Source organism: Salmo salar, chromosome ssa09 (genome assembly GCF_905237065.1).
Source record: "Salmo salar chromosome ssa09, Ssal_v3.1, whole genome shotgun sequence".
Classification (NCBI taxonomy): domain Eukaryota; kingdom Metazoa; phylum Chordata; class Actinopteri; order Salmoniformes; family Salmonidae; genus Salmo; species Salmo salar.
In genome coordinates this window covers 49172389-49193433 of record NC_059450.1, presented here as the reverse complement: position 1 = coordinate 49193433, position 21045 = coordinate 49172389, and the positions used below count along the sequence as shown (strand labels likewise).

At 46.8% G+C, this 21045-nt stretch overlaps 1 protein-coding gene across 1 annotated transcript in view; it reads left to right on the top strand.

The window, feature by feature from the left end:
* The window catches only part of LOC106611421 (polypeptide N-acetylgalactosaminyltransferase 16), a 199861-nt gene that overhangs the window by 173873 nt on the left and 4943 nt on the right, over positions 1-21045 (top strand). The window contains exons 9-12 of the mRNA XM_045723766.1: positions 15741-15844; positions 16679-16805; positions 17689-17781; positions 18300-18383. Of these exons, the coding sequence (XP_045579722.1) occupies positions 15741-15844; positions 16679-16805; positions 17689-17781; positions 18300-18383 (408 nt within the window). The remainder of the gene's footprint in view (positions 1-15740; positions 15845-16678; positions 16806-17688; positions 17782-18299; positions 18384-21045) is intronic.

The following is a 21045-nucleotide window of genomic DNA, read 5'->3' as shown; positions in this document are numbered from 1 at the left end:
TTGATGTGGTCTCCACACTGTCTATCAGGTAGCTAGTTATGTTGATGTGGTCTCCACACTGCCTATCAAGTAGCTACAGTAGTTATGTTGATGTGGTACCCACACTGCCTATCAGGTAGCTACAGTAGTTATGTTGATTTGGTCCCCACACTGCCTATCAGGTAGCTACAGTAGTTATGTTGATGTGGTCTCCACACTGTCTATCAGGTAGCTAGTTATGTTGATGTGGTCTCCACACTGCCAATCAGGTAGCTACAATAGTTATGTTGATGTTGTATCCACACTGCCTATCAGGTAGATACAGTAGTTATGTTGATGTGGTCCCCACATTGCCTATCAGGTAGCTAGTTCTGTTGATGTGGTATCCACACTGCCAATCAGGTAGCTACAGTAGTTATGTTGATGTGGTCTCCACACTGCCTATCAGTTAGCTACAGTAGTTATGTTGATGTGGTCTCCACACTGCCTCTCAGATAGCTAGTTATGTTGATGTGGTCTCCACACTGCCTATCAGGTAGCTACAGTAGTTATGTTGATGTGGTCTCCACACTGCCTATCTGGTAGCTCGTTATGTTGATATGGTCTCCACACTGCCTCTCAGATAGCTAGTTATGTTGATGTGGTCCCCACACTGCCTATCAGGTAGCTACAGTAGTTATGTTGATGTGGTCTCCACACTGCCTATCAGGTAGCTACAGTAGTTATGTTGATGTGGTCTCCACACTGCCTATCAGGTAGCTACAGTAGTTATGGTGATGTGGTCCCCACACTGCCTATCAGGTAGCTAGTTATGTTGATGTGGTCCCCACACTGCCTATCAGGTAACTACAGTAGTTATGTTGATGTGGTCTCCACACTGCCTATCAGGTAGCTACAGTAGTTATGTTGATGTGGTCTCCACACTGCCTATCAGGTAGCTACAGTAGTTATGTTGATGTGGTCCCCACACTGCCTATCAGGTAGCTAGTTATGTTGATGTGGTCTCCACACTGCCTATCAGGTAGCTACGTTGTTGTGGTCCCCACACTGCCTATCAGGTAGCTACAGTAGTTATGTTGATGTGGTCTCCACACTGCCTATCAGGTAGCTACAGTAGTTATGTTGATGTGGTCTCCACACTGCCTATCAGGTAGCTACAGTAGTTATGTTGATGTGGTCCCCACATTGCCTATCAGGTAGCTATTTATTTTTATGTGGACCCCACACTGCCTATCATGTAGTTATGTTGATGTGGTCTCCACACTGCCTATGAGGTAGCTACAGTAGTTATGTTGATGTGGTCTCCACACTGCCTATCAGATAGCTAGTTATGTTGATGTGGTCTACACACTGCCTATCAGGTAGCTACAGTAGTTATGTTGATGTGGACTCCACACTGCCTATCAGGTAGCTACAGTAGTTATTTTGATGTGGTCTCCACACTGCCTATCAGGTAGCTAGTTATGTTGATGTGGTCTCCACACTGCCTATCAGGTAGCTTCAGTAGTTATGTTGATGTGGTCTCCACACTGCCTATCAGGTAGCTACAGTAGTTATGGTGATGTGGTCCCCACACTGCCTATCAGGTAGCTACAGTAGTTATGTTGATGTGGTCTCCACACTGCCTATCAGGTAGCTACAGTAGTTATGTTGATGTGGTCTCCACACTGCCTATCAGGTAGCTACATTAGTTATGTTGATGTGGTCTCCACACTGCCTATCTGGTAGCTCGTTATGTTGATATGGTCTCCACACTGCCTATCAGATAGCTTCAGTAGTTATGTTGATGTGGTCCCCACACTGCCTATCAGGTAGCTACAGTAGTTATGTTTATGTGTTCCCCACACTGCCTATCAGGTAGCTACAGTAGTTATGTTTATGTGGTCTCCACACTGTCTATCAGGTAGCCAGTTATGTTGATGTGGTCTCCATACTGCCTATCAAGTAGCTACAGTAGTTATGTTGATGTGGTACCCACACTGCCTATCAGGTAGCTACAGTAGTTATGTTGATTTGGTCCCCACACTGCCTATCAGGTAGCTACAGTAGTTATGTTGATGTGGTCCCAACACTGCCTATCAGGTTGCTAGTTATGTTGATGTGGTCTCCACACTGCCTATCAGGTAGCTACAGTAGTTATGTTGATGTGGTCTCCACACTGCCTATCAGGTAGCTACAGTAGTTATGTTGATGTGGTCTCCACACTGCCTATCTGGTAGCTCGTTATGTTGATATGGTCTCCACACTGCCTATCAGGTAGCTTCAGTAGTTATGTTGATGTGGTCCCCACACTGGCTATCAGGTAGCTACAGTAGTTATGTTGATGTGTTCCCCACACTGCCTATCAGGTAGCTACAGTAGTTATGTTGATGTGGTCTCCACACTGTCTATCAGGTAGATAGTTATGTTGATGTGGTCTCCACACTACCAATCAGGTAGCTACAATAGTTATGTTGATGTTGTATCCACACTGCCTATCAGGTAGATACAGTAGTTATGTTGATGTGGTCCCCACATTGCCTATCAGGTAGCTAGTTCTGTTGATGTGGTATCCACACTGCCAATCAGGTAGCTACAGTAGTTATGTTGATGTGGTCTCCACACTGTCTATCAGGTAGCTAGTTATGTTGATGTGGTATCCACACTGCCAATCAGGTAGCTACAGTAGTTATGTTAATGTGGTCCCCACACTGCCTATCAGGTAGATACAGTAGTTATGTTGATGTGGTCTCCACACTGCCTATCAGGTAGCTAGTTATGTTGATGTGGTCTCCACACTGCCTATCAGGTAGCTAGTTATGTTGATGTGGTCTCCACACTGCCTATCAGGTAGCTAGTTATGTTGATGTGGTCTCCACACTGCCTATCAGGTAGCTACAGTAGTTATGTTGATGTGGTCTCCACACTGCCTATCAGGTAGCTACATTAGTTATGTTGATGTGGTCTCCACACTGCCTATCAGGTAGCTACATTAGTTATGTTGATGTGGTCTCCACACTGCCTATCAGGTAGCTACAGTAGTTTTATTGATGTGGTCTCCACACTGCCTATCAGGTAGCTACAGTAGTTATGTTGATGTGGTCTCCACACTGCCTATCAGGTAGCTAGTTATGTTGATGTGGTCTCCACACTGCCTATCAGGTAGCTACAGTAGTTATGTTGATGTGGTCTCCACACTGCCTATCAGGTAGCTACAGTAGTTATGTTGATGTGGTCTCCACACTGCCTATCAGGTAGCTACAGTAGTTATGTTGATGTGGTCCCCACACTGCCTATCAGGTAGCTACAGTAGTTATGTTGATGTGGTCTCCACACTGCCTATCAGGTAGCTAGTTATGTTGATGTGGTCTCCACACTGCCTATCACGTAGCTACAGTAGTTATGTTGATATGGTCCCCACACTGCCTATCAGGTAGCTAGTTATGTTGATGTGGTCTCCACACTGCCTATCAGGTAGCTACAGTAGTTATGTTGATGTGGTCCCCACACTGCCTATCAGGTAGCTACAGTAGTTATGTTGATGTGGTCCCCACACTGCCTATCAGGTAGCTACAGTAGTTATGTTGATGTGGTCTCCACACTGCCTATCAGGTAGCTACAGTAGTTATGTTGATGTGGTCTCCACACTGCCTATCAGGTAGCTACATTAGTTATGTTGATGTGGTCTCCACACTGCCTATCTGGTAGCTCGTTATGTTGATATGGTCTCCACACTGCCTATCAGATAGCTTCAGTAGTTATGTTGATGTGGTCCCCACACTGCCTATCAGGTAGCTACAGTAGGTATGGTGATGTGGTCACCACACTGCCTATCAGGTAGCTAGTTATGTTGATGTGGTCCCTACACTGCCTATCAGGTAGCTACAGTAGTTATGTTGATGTGGTCTCCACACTGCCTATCAGGTAGCTACAGTAGTTATGTTGATGTGGTCTCCACACTGCCTATCAGGTAGCTACAGTAGTTATGTTGATGTGGTCCCCACACTGCCTATCAGGTAGCTAGTTATGTTGATGTGGTCTCCACACTGCCTATCAGGTAGCTACAGTAGTTATGTTGATGTGGTCTCCACACTGCCTATCAGGTAGCTACAGTAGTTATGTTGATGTGGTCCCCACATTGCCTATCAGGTAGCTATTTATTTTTATGTGGACCCCACACTGCCTATCATGTAGCTACAGTAGTTATGTTGATGTGGTCTCCACACTGCCTATGAGGTAGCTACAGTAGTTATGTTGATGTGGTCTCCACACTGCCTATCAGATAGCTAGTTATGTTGATGTGGTCTACACACTGCCTATCAGGTAGCTACAGTAGTTATGTTGATGTGGACTCCACACTGCCTATCAGGTAGCTACAGTAGTTATTTTGATGTGGTCTCCACACTGCCTATCAGGTAGCTAGTTATGTTGATGTGGTCTCCACACTGCCTATCAGGTAGCTACAGTAGTTATGTTGATGTGGTCTCCACACTGCCTATCAGGTAGCTACAGTAGTTATGGTGATGTGGTCCCCACACTGCCTATCAGGTAGCTACAGTAGTTATGTTGATGTGGTCTCCACACTGCCTATCAGGTAGCTACAGTAGTTATGTTGATGTGGTCTCCACACTGCCTATCAGGTAGCTACATTAGTTATGTTGATGTGGTCTCCACACTGCCTATCTGGTAGCTCGCTATGTTGATATGGTCTCCACACTGCCTATCAGATAGCTTCAGTAGTTATGTTGATGTGGTCCCCACACTGCCTATCAGGTAGCTACAGTAGTTATGTTTATGTGTTCCCCACACTGCCTATCAGGTAGCTACAGTAGTTATGTTGATGTGGTCTCCACACTGTCTATCAGGTAGCCAGTTATGTTGATGTGGTCTCCATACTGCCTATCAAGTAGCTACAGTAGTTATGTTGATGTGGTACCCACACTGCCTATCAGGTAGCTACAGTAGTTATGTTGATTTGGTCCCCACACTGCCTATCAGGTAGCTACAGTAGTTATGTTGATGTGGTCCCAACACTGCCTATCAGGTTGCTAGTTATGTTGATGTGGTCTCCACACTGCCTATCAGGTAGCTACAGTAGTTATGTTGATGTGGTCTCCACACTGCCTATCAGGTAACTACAGTAGTTATGTTGATGTGGTCTCCACACTGCCTATCTGGTAGCTCGTTATGTTGATATGGTCTCCACACTGCCTATCAGGTAGCTTCAGTAGTTATGTTGATGTGGTCCCCACACTGGCTATCAGGTAGCTACAGTAGTTATGTTGATGTGTTCCCCACACTGCCTATCAGGTAGCTACAGTAGTTATGTTGATGTGGTCTCCACACTGTCTATCAGGTAGATAGTTATGTTGATGTGGTCTCCACACTGCCAATCAGGTAGCTACAATAGTTATGTTGATGTTGTATCCACACTGCCTATCAGGTAGATACAGTAGTTATGTTGATGTGGTCCCCACACTGCCTATCAGGTAGCTAGTTCTGTTGATGTGGTATCCACACTGCCAATCAGGTAGCTACAGAAGTTATGTTGATGTGGTCTCCACACTGTCTATCAGGTAGCTAGTTATGTTGATGTGGTATCCACACTGCCAATCAGGTAGCTACAGTAGTTATGTTGATGTGGTCCCCACACTGCCTATCAGGTAGATACAGTAGTTATGTTGATGTGGTCTCCACACTGCCTATCAGGTAGCTAGTTATGTTGATGTGGTCTCCACACTGCCTATCAGGTAGCTAGTTATGTTGATGTGGTCTCCACACTGCCTATCAGGTAGCTAGTTATGTTGATGTGGTCTCCACACTGCCTATCAGGTAGCTACAGTAGTTATGTTGATGTGGTCTCCACACTGCCTATCAGGTAGCTACATTAGTTATGTTGATGTGGTCTCCACACTGCCTATCAGGTAGCTACATTAGTTATGTTGATGTGGTCTCCACACTGCCTATCAGGTAGCTACAGTAGTTTTATTGATGTGGTCTCCACACTGCCTATCAGGTAGCTACAGTAGTTATGTTGATGTGGTCTCCACACTGCCTATCAGGTAGCTAGTTATGTTGATGTGGTCTCCACACTGCCTATCAGGTAGCTACAGTAGTTATGTTGATGTGGTCTCCACACTGCCTATCAGGTAGCTACAGTAGTTATGTTGATGTGGTCTCCACACTGCCTATCAGGTAGCTACAGTAGTTATGTTGATGTGGTCCCCACACTGCCTATCAGGTAGCTACAGTAGTTATGTTGATGTGGTCTCCACACTGCCTATCAGGTAGCTAGTTATGTTGATGTGGTCTCCACACTGCCTATCACGTAGCTACAGTAGTTATGTTGATATGGTCCCCACACTGCCTATCAGGTAGCTAGTTATGTTGATGTGGTCTCCACACTGCCTATCAGGTAGCTACAGTAGTTATGTTGATGTGGTCCCCACACTGCCTATCAGGTAGCTACAGTAGTTATGTTGATGTGGTCCCCACACTGCCTATCAGGTAGCTACAGTAGTTATGTTGATGTGGTCTCCACACTGCCTATCAGGTAGCTACAGTAGTTATGTTGATGTGGTCTCCACACTGCCTATCAGGTAGCTACATTAGTTATGTTGATGTGGTCTCCACACTGCCTATCTGGTAGCTCGTTATGTTGATATGGTCTCCACACTGCCTATCAGATAGCTTCAGTAGTTATGTTGATGTGGTCCCCACACTGCCTATCAGGTAGCTACAGTAGGTATGGTGATGTGGTCACCACACTGCCTATCAGGTAGCTAGTTATGTTGATGTGGTCCCTACACTGCCTATCAGGTAGCTACAGTAGTTATGTTGATGTGGTCTCCACACTGCCTATCAGGTAGCTACAGTAGTTATGTTGATGTGGTCTCCACACTGCCTATCAGGTAGCTACAGTAGTTATGTTGACGTGGTCCCCACACTGCCTATCAGGTAGATACAGTAGTTATGTTGATGTGGTTTCCACACTGCCTATCAGGTAGCTAGTTATGTTGATGTGGTCTCCACACTGCCTATCAGGTAGCTAGTTATGTTGATGTGGTCTCCACACTGCCTATCAGGTAGCTAGTTATGTTGATGTGGTCTCCACACTGCCTATCAGGTAGCTACAGTAGTTATGTTGATGTGGTCTCCACACTGCCTATCAGGTAGCTACATTAGTTATGTTGATGTGGTCTCCACACTGCCTATCAGGTAGACACATTAGTTATGTTGATGTGGTCTCCACACTGCCTATCAGGTAGCTACAGTAGTTTTATTGATGTGGTCTCCACACTGCCTATCAGGTAGCTACAGTAGTTATGTTGATGTGGTCTCCACACTGCCTATCAGGTAGCTACAGTAGTTATGTTGATGTGGTCTCCACACTGCCTACCAGGTAGCTACAGTAGTTATGTTGATGTGGTCCCCACACTGCCTATCAGGTAGCTACATTAGTTATGTTGATGTGGTCTCCACACTGCCTATCAGGTAGCTAGTTATGTTGATGTGGTCTCCACACTGCCTATCACGTAGCTACAGTAGTTATGTTGATGTGGTCCCCACACTGCCTATCAGGTAGCTAGTTATGTTGATGTGGTCTCCACACTGCCTATCAGGTAGCTACAGTAGTTATGTTGATGTGGTCTCCACACTGCCTATCAGGTAGCTAGTTATGTTGATGTGGTCCCCACACTGCCTATCAGGTAGCTACAGTAGTTATGTTGATGTGGTCTCCACACTGCCTATCAGGTAGCTACGGTGATGTGGTCCCCACACTGCCTATCAGGTAGCTAGTTATGTTGATGTGGTCCCCACACTGCCTATCAGGTAGCTACAGTAGTTATGTTGATGTGGTCTCCACACTGCCTATCAGGTAGCTACAGTAGTTATGTTGATGTGGTCTCCACACTGTCTATCAGGTAGCTACAGTAGTTATGTTGATGTGGTCCCCACACTGCCTATCAGGTAGCTAGTTATGTTGATGTGGTCTCCACACTGCCTATCAGGTAGCTACAGTAGTTATGTTGTTGTGGTCCCCACACTGCGTATCAGGTAGCCACAGTAGTTATGTTGATGTGGTCTCCACACTGCCTATCAGGTAGCTACAGTAGTTATGTTGATGTGGTCTCCACACTGCCTATCAGGTAGCTACAGTAGTTATGTTGATGTGGTCCCCACATTGCCTATCAGGTAGCTATTTATTTTGATGTGGACCCCACACTGCCTATCATGTAGCTACAGTAGTTATGTTGATGTGGTCTCCACACTGCCTATGAGGTAGCTACAGTAGTTATGTTGATGTGGTCTCCACACTGCCTATCAGATAGCTAGTTATGTTGATGTGGTCTACACACTGCCTATCAGGTAGCTACAGTAGTTATGTTGATGTGGTCTCCACACTGCCTATCAGGTAGCTACAGTAGTGATTTTGATGTGGTCTCCACACTGCCTATCAGGTAGCTAGTTATGTTGATGTGGTCTCCAAACTGCCTATCAGGTAGCTACAGTAGTTATGTTGATGTGGTCTCCACACTGCCTATCAGGTAGCTACAGTAGTTATGGTGATGTGGTCCCCACACTGCCTATCAGGTAGCTAGTTATGTTGATGTGGTCCCCACACTGCCTATCAGGTAGCTACAGTAGTTATGTTGATGTGGTCTCCACACTGCCTATCAGGTAGCTACAGTAGTTATGTTGATGTGGTCTCCACACTGCCTATCAGGTAGCTACAGTAGTTATGTTGATGTGGTCCCCACACTGCCTATCAGGTAGATACAGTAGTTATGTTGATGTGGTCTCCACACTGCCTATCAGGTAGCTAGTTATGTTGATGTGGTCTCCACACTCCCTATCAGTTAGCTAGTTATGTTGATGTGGTCTCCACACTGCCTATCAGGTAGCTAGTTATGTTGATGTGGTCTCCACACTGCCTATCAGGTAGCTACAGTAGTTATGTTGATGTGGTCTCCACACTGCCTATCAGGTAGCTACATTAGTTATGTTGATGTGGTCTCCACACTGCCTATCAGGTAGCTACATTAGTTATGTTGATGTGGTCTCCACACTGCCTATCAGGTAGCTACAGTAGTTTTATTGATGTGGTCTCCACACTGCCTATCAGGTAGCTACAGTAGTTAAGTTGATGTGGTTTTCCACACTGCCTATCAGGTAGCTAGTTATGTTGATGTGGTCTCCACACTGCCTATCAGGTAGCTACAGTAGTTATGTTGATGTGGTCTCCACACTGCCTATCAGGTAGCTACAGTAGTTATGTTGATGTGGTCTCCACACTGCCTATCAGGTAGCTACAGTAGTTATGTTGATGTGGTCTCCACACTGCCTATCAGGTAGCTAGTTATGTTGATGTGGTCTCCACACTGCCTATCACGTAGCTACAGTAGTTATGTTGATGTGGTCCCCACACTGCCTATCAGGTAGCTAGTTATGTTGATGTGGTCTCCACACTGCCTATCAGGTAGCTACAGTAGTTATGTTGATGTGGTCCCCACACTGCCTATCAGGTAGCTACAGTAGTTATGTTGATGTGGTCTCCACACTGCCTATCAGGTAGCTACAGTAGTTATGTTGATGTGGTCTCCACACTGCATATCAGGTAGCTACATTAGTTATGTTGATGTGGTCTCCACACTGCCTATCTGGTAGCTCGTTATGTTGATATGGTCTCCACACTGCCTATCAGATAGCTTCAGTAGTTATGTTGATGTGGTCCCCACACTGCCTATCAGGTAGCTAGTTATGTTGATGTGGTCTCCACACTGCCTATCACGTAGCTACAGTAGTTATGTTGATGTGGTCTCCACACTGCCTATCAGGTAGCAACAGTAGTTATGTTGATGTGGTCTCCACACTGCCTATCTGGTAGCTCGTTATGTTGATATGGTCTCCACACTGCCTATCAGGTAGCTTCAGTAGTTATGTTGATGTGGTCCCCACACTGGCTATCAGGTAGCTACAGTAGTTATGTTGATGTGTTCCCCACACTGCCTATCAGGTAGCTACAGTAGTTATGTTGATGTGGTCTCCACACTGTCTATCAGGTAGCTAGTTATGTTGATGTGGTCTCCACACTGCCAATCAGGTAGCTACAATAGTTATGTTGATGTTGTATCCACACTGCCTATCAGGTAGATACAGTAGTTATGTTGATGTGGTCCCCATATTGCCTATCAGGTAGCTAGTTCTGTTGATGTGGTATCCACACTGCCAATCAGGTAGCTACAGTAGTTATGTTGATGTGGTCTCAACACTGTCTATCAGGTAGCTAGTTATGTTGATGTGGTCTCCACACTGCCTATCAAGTAGCTACAGTAGTTATGTTGATGTGGTACCCACACTGCCTATCAGGTAGCTACAGTAGTTATGTTGATTTGGTCCCCACACTGCCTATCAGGTAGCTACAGTAGTTATGTTGATGTGGTCTCCACACTGTCTATCAGGTAGCTAGTTATGTTGATGTGGTCTCCACACTGCCAATCAGGTAGCTACAATAGTTATGTTGATGTTGTATCCACACTGCCTATCAGGTAGATACAGTAGTTATGTTGATGTGGTCCCCACATTGCCTATCAGGTAGCTAGTTCTGTTGATGTGGTATCCACACTGCCAATCAGGTAGCTACAGTAGTTATGTTGATGTGGTCTCCACACTGCCTATCAGTTAGCTACAGTAGTTATGTTGATGTGGTCCCCACACTGCCTATCAGGTAGCTACAGTAGTTATGTTGATGTGGTCTCCACACTGCCTCTCAGATAGCTAGTTATGTTGATGTGGTCTCCACACTGCCTATCAGGTAGCTACAGTAGTTATGTTGATGTGGTCTCCACACTGCCTATCTGGTAGCTCGTTATGTTGATATGGTCTCCACACTGCCTCTCAGATAGCTAGTTATGTTGATGTGGTCTCCACACTGCCTATCAGGTAGCTACAGTAGTTATGTTGATGTGGTCTCCACACTGCCTATCTGGTAGCTCGTTATGTTGATATGGTCTCCACACTGCCTATCAGGTAGCTTCAGTAGTTATGTTGATGTGGTCCCCACACTGGCTATCAGGTAGCTACAGTAGTTATGTTGATGTGGTCTCCACACTGCCTATCAGTTAGCTACAGTAGTTATGTTGATGTGGTCCCCACACTGCCTATCAGGTAGCTACAGTAGTTATGTTGATGTGGTCTCCACACTGCCTCTCAGATAGCTAGTTATGTTGATGTGGTCTCCACACTGCCTATCAGGTAGCTACAGTAGTTATGTTGATGTGGTCTCCACACTGCCTATCAGGTAGCTACAGTAGTTATGTTGATGTGGTCTCCACCCTGCCTATCAGGTAGCTACAGTAGTTATGTTGATGTGGTCCCCACACTGCCTATCAGGTAGCTAGTTATGTTGATGTGGTCTCCACACTGCCTATCAGGTAGCTAGTTATGTTGATGTGGTCTCCACACTGCCTATCAGGTAGCTAGTTATGTTGATGTGGTCTCCACACTGCCTATCAGGTAGCTAGTTATGTTGATGTGGTATCCACACTGCCTATCAGGTAGCTACAGTAGTTATGTTGATGTGGTCCCCACACTGCCTATCAGGTAGATACAGTAGTTATGTTGATGTGGTCTCCACACTGCCTATCAGGTAGCTAGTTATGTTGATGTGGTCTCCACACTGCCTATCAGGTAGCTAGTTATGTTGATGTGGTCTCCACACTGCCTATCAGGTAGCTAGTTATGTTGATGTGGTCTCCACACTGCCTATCAGGTAGCTACATTAGTTATGTTGATGTGGTCTCCACACTGCCTATCAGGTAGCTACATTAGTTATGTTGATGTGGTCTCCACACTGCCTATCAGGTAGCTACAGTAGTTTTATTGATGTGGTCTCCACACTGCCTATCAGGTAGCTACAGTAGTTATGTTGATGTGGTCTCCACACTGCCTATCAGGTAGCTAGTTATGTTGATGTGGTCTCCACACTGCCTATCAGGTAGCTACAGTAGTTATGTTGATGTGGTCTCCACACTGCCTATCAGGTAGCTACAGTAGTTATGTTGATGTGGTCTCCACACTGCCTATCAGGTAGCTACAGTAGTTATGTTGATGTGGTCCCCACACTGCCTATCAGGTAGCTACAGTAGTTATGTTGATGTGGTCTCCACACTGCCTATCAGGTAGCTAGTTATGTTGATGTGGTCTCCACACTGCCTATCACGTAGCTACAGTAGTTATGTTGATATGGTCCCCACACTGCCTATCAGGTAGCTAGTTATGTTGATGTGGTCTCCACACTGCCTATCAGGTAGCTACAGTAGTTATGTTGATGTGGTCCCCACACTGCCTATCAGGTAGCTACAGTAGTTATGTTGATGTGGTCCCCACACTGCCTATCAGGTAGCTACAGTAGTTATGTTGATGTGGTCTCCACACTGCCTATCAGGTAGCTACAGTAGTTATGTTGATGTGGTCTCCACACTGCCTATCAGGTAGCTACATTAGTTATGTTGATGTGGTCTCCACACTGCCTATCTGGTAGCTCGTTATGTTGATATGGTCTCCACACTGCCTATCAGATAGCTTCAGTAGTTATGTTGATGTGGTCCCCACACTGCCTATCAGGTAGCTACAGTAGGTATGGTGATGTGGTCACCACACTGCCTATCAGGTAGCTAGTTATGTTGATGTGGTCCCTACACTGCCTATCAGGTAGCTACAGTAGTTATGTTGATGTGGTCTCCACACTGCCTATCAGGTAGCTACAGTAGTTATGTTGATGTGGTCTCCACACTGCCTATCAGGTAGCTACAGTAGTTATGTTGACGTGGTCCCCACACTGCCTATCAGGTAGCAGTAGTTATGTTGATGTGGTCTCCACACTGCCTATCAGGTAGCTAGTTATGTTGATGTGGTCTCCACACTGCCTATCAGGTAGCTAGTTATGTTGATGTGGTCTCCACACTGCCTATCAGGTAGCTACAGTAGTTATGTTGATGTGGTCTCCACACTGCCTATCAGGTAGCTACATTAGTTATGTTGATGTGGTCTCCACACTGCCTATCAGGTAGACACATTAGTTATGTTGATGTGGTCTCCACACTGCCTATCAGGTAGCTACAGTAGTTTTATTGATGTGGTCTCCACACTGCCTATCAGGTAGCTACAGTAGTTATGTTGATGTGGTCTCCACACTGCCTATCAGGTAGCTACAGTAGTTATGTTGATGTGGTCTCCACACTGCCTACCAGGTAGCTACAGTAGTTATGTTGATGTGGTCCCCACACTGCCTATCAGGTAGCTACATTAGTTATGTTGATGTGGTCTCCACACTGCCTATCAGGTAGCTAGTTATGTTGATGTGGTCTCCACACTGCCTATCACGTAGATACAGTAGTTATGTTGATGTGGTTTCCACACTGCCTATCAGGTAGCTAGTTATGTTGATGTGGTCTCCACACTGCCTATCAGGTAGCTAGTTATGTTGATGTGGTCTCCACACTGCCTATCAGGTAGCTAGTTATGTTGATGTGGTATCCACACTGCCAATCAGGTAGCTACAGTAGTTATGTTGATGTGGTCCCCACACTGCCTATCAGGTAGATACAGTAGTTATGTTGATGTGGTCTCCACACTGCCTATCAGGTAGCTAGTTATGTTGATGTGGTCTCCACACTGCCTATCAGGTAGCTAGTTATGTTGATGTGGTCTCCACACTGCCTATCAGGTAGCTAGTTATGTTGATGTGGTCTCCACACTGCCTATCAGGTAGCTACAGTAGTTATGTTGATGTGGTCTCCACACTGCCTATCAGGTAGCTACATTAGTTATGTTGATGTGGTCTCCACACTGCCTATCAGGTAGCTACATTAGTTATGTTGATGTGGTCTCCACACTGCCTATCAGGTAGCTACAGTAGTTTTATTGATGTGGTCTCCACACTGCCTATCAGGTAGCTACAGTAGTTATGTTGATGTGGTCTCCACACTGCCTATCAGGTAGCTAGTTATGTTGATGTGGTCTCCACACTGCCTATCAGGTAGCTACAGTAGTTATGTTGATGTGGTCTCCACACTGCCTATCAGGTAGCTACAGTAGTTATGTTGATGTGGTCTCCACACTGCCTATCAGGTAGCTACAGTAGTTATGTTGATGTGGTCCCCACACTGCCTATCAGGTAGCTACAGTAGTTATGTTGATGTGGTCTCCACACTGCCTATCAGGTAGCTAGTTATGTTGATGTGGTCTCCACACTGCCTATCACGTAGCTACAGTAGTTATGTTGATATGGTCCCCACACTGCCTATCAGGTAGCTAGTTATGTTGATGTGGTCTCCACACTGCCTATCAGGTAGCTACAGTAGTTATGTTGATGTGGTCCCCACACTGCCTATCAGGTAGCTACAGTAGTTATGTTGATGTGGTCCCCACACTGCCTATCAGGTAGCTACAGTAGTTATGTTGATGTGGTCTCCACACTGCCTATCAGGTAGCTACAGTAGTTATGTTGATGTGGTCTCCACACTGCCTATCAGGTAGCTACATTAGTTATGTTGATGTGGTCTCCACACTGCCTATCTGGTAGCTCGTTATGTTGATATGGTCTCCACACTGCCTATCAGATAGCTTCAGTAGTTATGTTGATGTGGTCCCCACACTGCCTATCAGGTAGCTACAGTAGGTATGGTGATGTGGTCACCACACTGCCTATCAGGTAGCTAGTTATGTTGATGTGGTCCCTACACTGCCTATCAGGTAGCTACAGTAGTTATGTTGATGTGGTCTCCACACTGCCTATCAGGTAGCTACAGTAGTTATGTTGATGTGGTCTCCACACTGCCTATCAGGTAGCTACAGTAGTTATGTTGACGTGGTCTCCACACTGCCTCTCAGATAGCTAGTTATGTTGATGTGGTCTCCACACTGCCTGTCTGGTAGCTACAGTAGTTATGTTGATGTGGTCTCCACACTGCCTATCAGGTAGCTACAGTAGTTATGTTGATGTGGTCTCCACCCTGCCTATCAGGTAGCTACAGTAGTTATGTTGATGTGGTCCCCACACTGCCTATCAGGTAGCTGGTTATGTTGATGTGGTCTCCACACTGCCTATCAGGTAGCTAGTTATGTTGATGTGGTCTCCACACTGCCTATCAGGTAGCTAGTTATGTTGATGTGGTCCCCACACTGCCTATCAGGTAGCTAGTTATGTTGATGTGGTCCCATTTCTTCCTCCCCCATCTCTTCACATTCAGGTAAAAGTTGTGGAATGTTGCTGATAAAAAATATTGCGAAATAGACATGAGAAAAGATGACGTGATTCCTTAGTCCGCCATGTTTGTTCTACATCAGACAGTCTGTCCCGCTGAGCCTTCCTCCAGTCTCCCTCTGTGTGTATCAGACTGTCTGCCCCGCTGAGCCTACCCCTGTGTGTATCAGACAGTCTGCCCCGCTGAGCCTTCCTCCAGTCTTCCCCCTGTGTGTATCAGACTGTCTGCCCCGCTGAGCCTACCCCTGTGTGTATCAGACTGTCTGTCCCGCTGAGCCTTCCTCCAGTCTTCCCCCTGTGTGTATCAGACTGTCTGCCCCGCTGAGCCTACCCCTGTGTGTATCAGACTGTCTGCCCCGCTGAGCCTACCCCTGTGTGTATCAGACAGTCTGCCCCGCTGAGCCTTCCACCAGTCTTCCCCCTGTGTGTATCAGACAGTCTGCCCCGCTGAGCCTTCCTCCAGTCTTCCCCCTGTGTGTATCAGACTGTCTGTCCTCTGTGTTCTCTGCTATAGAACTCCAGTGATTGCAGGAGGGATCTTTGTGATGGACAAGAGCTGGTTCAACCACCTGGGGCAATACGACACTCACATGGACATCTGGGGAGGAGAGAACTTTGGTGAGTGTACTGAGGGAAGGGGGGGGGGACGTTGTGGGTTCGTGTGCATGCGTGAGTTTGACTGTTTAATTCACTGAGACTGTTTCTGTCCTGTCTGATTGGATAATGTGATTGGACCAGCTGGTGATTGATGATGTGATTGGACCAGCTGGTGATTGATGATGTGATTGGACCAGCTGGTGATTGATTGATGTGATTGGACCAGCTGGTGATTGATGATGTGACTGGACCAGCTGGTGATTGATGATGTGATTGGACCAGCTGGTGATTGATGATGTGACTGGACCAGCTGGTGATTGATGATGTGACTGGACCAGCTGGTGATTGATGATGTGATTGGACCAGCTGGTGATTGATGATGTGATTGGACCAGCTGGTGATTGATGATGTGACTGGACCAGCTGGTGATTGATGATGTGACTGGACCAGCTGGTGATTGATGATGTGACTGGACCAGCTGGTGATTGATGATGTGATTGGACCAGTTGGTGATTGATGATGTGACTGGACCAGCTGGTGATTGATGATGTGACTGGACCAGCTGGTGATTGATGATGTGATTGGATCAGCTGGTGATTGATGATGTGACTTGACCAGCTGGTGATTGATGATGTGATTGGACCAGCTGGTGATTGATTGATGTGATTGGACAAAATGTGTCTGCTGCATTCTGCTCTGTAGCAGGTTAACTGTGATTATGAAAATTAGACTGTTAGCTCTGGTTTGAAGACCAGACTCTGTTTGTGTGTGGGCTGGATGTGTGTAGGTATAATGTCCCCTATATAAACATATCTATATTAACATATTACCTTAACTCGTGCATCTCCCTCCCAGAGCTTTCGTTCAGGGTGTGGATGTGTGGTGGGAGTCTGGAGATTCTGCCCTGCAGCAGGGTGGGACACGTCTTCAGGAAGCGACATCCCTACGACTTCCCAGAAGGCAACGCTCTCACATACATCAAGTAAGAGAGCTTGGCTGGGTCGCTCTGATATCCACTCTAGAGATGCACACACACTGACACACACACACACACACACACACACACACACACACACACACACACACACACACACACACACACACACACACACACACACACACACACACACACACACACACACTCTTGTCCTGCCTTTTTAAAACCTCTTCTCGGGAATCCTAGCCATTCCAAATGTCTTCTCGGGAATCCTAGCCATTCCAAAAGTCTTCTCGGGAATCCTAGCCATTCCAAATGTCTTCTCGGGAATCCTAGCCATTCCAAAAGTCTTCTTGGGAATCCTAGCCATTCCAAACCCCTTCTTGGGGAATCCTAGCCATTTCAAACCCCTTCTTGGGGACTCCCAGCCGTTTCAAACCTCTTCTCTGGGACTCCCAGCCGTTTCAAACCTCTTCTCGGGGACTCCCAGCCGTTTCAATCCTCTTCTCTGGGACTCCCAGCCGTTTCAAACCTCTTCTCTGGGACTCCCAACCGTTTCAAACCTCTTCTCTGGGACTCCCAACCGTTTCAAACCTCTTCTCTGGGACTCCCAGCCGTTTCAAACCTCTTCTCTGGGACTCCCAACCGTTTCAAACCTCTTCTCTGGGACTCCCAGCCATTTCAAACCTCCTCTCGGGAACCTCCTCTCGGGGACATGTATTTGAACTATTCCAGAACTAGCATACCTGATTCAACTAGTCAACTAATCCTCAATCAGGTGAGATAGTTCAGAGCTACGACAAAACTGAAATGTCTGGGGTCATTACAGAGAGGAATGCACAATGGAACTGTGTTATTAGCCTACCTAACCATGTGTGTGTGTGTGTGTGTGTGTGTGTGTGTGTGTGTGTGTGTGGGGGGGGGTCAGGAACACGCGTCGGGCAGCGGAGGTGTGGATGGATGAGTATAAACAGTACTACTACTCAGCAAGGCCCTCAGCCCAGGGCAAGGCCTTTGGCAGGTTAGTCCTCTCTGGTACCTTTTAACCAACACTATTCATATCTTTGCTGTTGGATGAAAACCTCAGCTCCAAAACAGAACCTTTTCAGGAAATGGAAAAACTGCCATATTTTTCTCTTCCCCTCCCCCTCTCCCTCTCACCTCCCCCTCTCCCTTTCCCTCCCCTCTCCCTCTTCCCTTCCCTTCCCTTCTCTCCTCCTCCTCTGCCCCTTCCCTCTTCCCCTCCCTCTCCCCTCCCCCTTCCCTGTCCTCCTTCCCTCTCCTCTCCCCCTCCCTTTCCCCTCTCCCTCTCCCCTCCCTTTCCCCTCCCCGCTCCCCCTTCCCTCTCCTCTCCCCCTCCCTTTCCCCTCTCCCTCTCCCTTTCCCCTCTCCCCTCCCTTTCCCCCCTCTCCCCTTCCCTCTCCCCTCTCCCCCTTCCCTCTCCCCTCTCCCCCTTCCCTCTCCCTTAACTCGCCCTTCCCTCTCCCTCTACCCCCCTCCCCTCCCCTTCCCCCTCTCCATGCTCATTCCTTCCTGTAGCATTGCAGACCGGCTGACTCTACGACACAAGCTGAACTGCAAGTCCTTCCATTGGTATATGGAGAACGTTTACCCTGAGCTAAGGTGAGAGGAGAGAGTCTCTGGGTGCGGCCCAATAACCTCTCCTTACTCCTGAAGTGTGCACTCGTTCACTACTCCCAACAAATGTTAAAGCATTGTGATGGGTGGGTAGGCATTGGCTAGAGGGAGTTTCCATCAAGCTGTCATTTCCTTTTGTGAAGGGAAGTGAACAAGTGCACACTTCGGGAGAAAGGAGAGATTTGGGACACAGCCTATCTACTACGGGCTAACCACCCAGGTGTTCTGTATAACAGTATAGCCACCTCACTAGTAGAGGGGAGACGATTATCAATATGCCATATATCAACTGGGTTCACCTGCATTCTACTGTTCCACTTTATGATGTCTCCAGGATAACCACTCAACCACTCTGTTACAGTATTGTCAACCACTCAACCACTCTGTTACAGTACTGTCAACCTCTGAACCACTCAACCACTCTGTTACAGTACTGTCAACCACTCAACCACTCTGTTACAGTACTGTCAACCTCTGAACCACTCAACCACTCTGTTACAGTACTGTCAACCACTCAACCACTCTGTTACAGTACTGTCAACCTCTGAACCACTCAACCACTCTGTTACAGTACTGTCAACCACTCAACCACTCTGTTACAGTACTGTCAACAACTCTGTTACAGTACTGTCAACCTCTGTTCCTCTCTCTCTTCCTACCTCCTGTTCCTCTCTCTCTCTCTCTTCATTACCTCCTGTTCCTCTCTCTCTCTCTCTCTCTTCATTACCTCCTGTTCCTCTCTCTCACTTCATTACCTCCTGTTCTGTTTCTCTCTCTCCATTACCTCCTGTTCCTCTCTCTCTCCAATATCTCCTGTTCCTCTCTCTCTCCATTACCTCCTGTTCCTCTCTCTCCATTACCTCCTGTTCCTCTCTCTCTCTTCCTACCTCCTGTTCCTCTCTCTCTCTTCATTACCTCCTGTTCCTCTCTCTCTCTTCCTACCTCCTGTTCCTCTCTCCATTACCTCCTGTCCCTCTCTCTCCATTACCTCCTGTTCCTCTCTCTCTCCATTACCTCCTGTTCCTCTCTCTCTCCATTACCTCCTGTTCCTCTCTCTCCATTACCTCCTGTTTCTCTCTCTCTCTCCATTATCTCATGTTCCTCTCTCTCTCCATTATCTCCTGTTCCTCTCTCTCTCCATTATCTCCTGTTCCTCTCTCTCTTCCTACCTCCTGTTCCTGTCTCTTCATTACCTCTCTCTCTTCATTACCTCCTGTTCCTCTCTCTCTCTCCATCACCTCCTGTTTCTCTCTCTCCATTACCTCCTGTTCCCCTCTCTCTTCCTACCTTCTGTTCCTCTCTCTCTCTTCATTACCTCCTGTTTCTCTCTCTTCCTACCTCCTGTTCCTCTCTCCATTACCTCCTGTCCCTCTCTCTCTCCATTACTTCCTGTTCCTCTCTCTCTTCATTACCTCCTGTTCCTCTCTCTCTTCCTACCTCCTGTTTCTCTCTCTTCATTACCTCTCTCTCTACATTACCTCATGTACCTCTCTCTCTCTCTTCATTACCTCCTGTTCCTCTCTCTCTCCATTACCTCCTGTTCCTCTCTCTCTCCATTACCTCCTGTTCCTCTCTCTCCATTACCTCCTGTTCCTCTCTCTCTTCATTACCTCCTGTTCCTCTCTCTCTCCATTACCGCCTGTTCCTCTCTCTCCATTACCTCCTGTTTCTCTCTCTCTTGCCATTACCTCCTGTTCCTCTCTCTCTCTCCATTATCTCCTGTTCCTCTCTCTCTCCATTATCTCCTGTTCCTCTCTCTCTTCCTACCTCCTGTTTCTCTCTCTCCATTACCTCCTGTTCCCCTCTCTCTTCCTACCTCCTGTCCCCTCTCTCTATCTTCATTACCTCCTGTTCCTCTCTCTCTCTCTTCCTACCTCCTGTTCCTCTCTCCATTACCTCATGTTCCTCTCTCTCTCCATTACTTCCTGTTCCTCTCTCTCTTCATTACCTCCTGTTCCTCTCTCTCTTCCTACCTCCTGTGCCTCTCTCTTCATTACCTCTCTCTCTTCATTACCTCATGTTCCTCTCTCTCTCTTCATTACCTCCTGTTCCTCTCTCTCTTCCTACCTCCTGTGCCTCTCTCTTCATTACCTCTCTCTCTTCATTACCTCATGTTCCTCTCTCTCTCTTCATTACCTCCTGTTCCTCTCTCTCTCCATTACCTCCTGTTCCTCTCTCTCTCCATTACCTCCTGTTCCTCTTTCTCTTCCTACCTCCTGTTCCTCTCTCTCTTCCTACCTCCTGTTTCTCTCTCTCTCATTACCTCCTGTTCCTCTCTCTCTCCATTACCTCCTGTTCCTCTCTCTCTCCATTACCTCCTGTTCCTCTCTCTCTTCATTACCTCCTGTTCCTCTCACGCTTCCTACCTCCTGTTCCTCTCTCTTCATTACCTCTCTCTCTTCATTACCTCCTGTTCCTCTCTCTCTCCATTACCTCCTGTTCCTCTCTCTCTCCATTATCTCCTGTTCCTCTCCCTCTTCATGATCTCCTGTTCCTCTCCCTCTTCATTACCTCCTGTTCCTCTCTCTCTTCGTCACCTCCTGTTCCTCTCTCTCTTCCTACCTCCTGTTGCTCTCTCTCTCTTCATTACCTCCCGTTCCTCTCTCTCCATTACCTCCTGTTCCTCTCTCTCCATTAACTCCTGCTC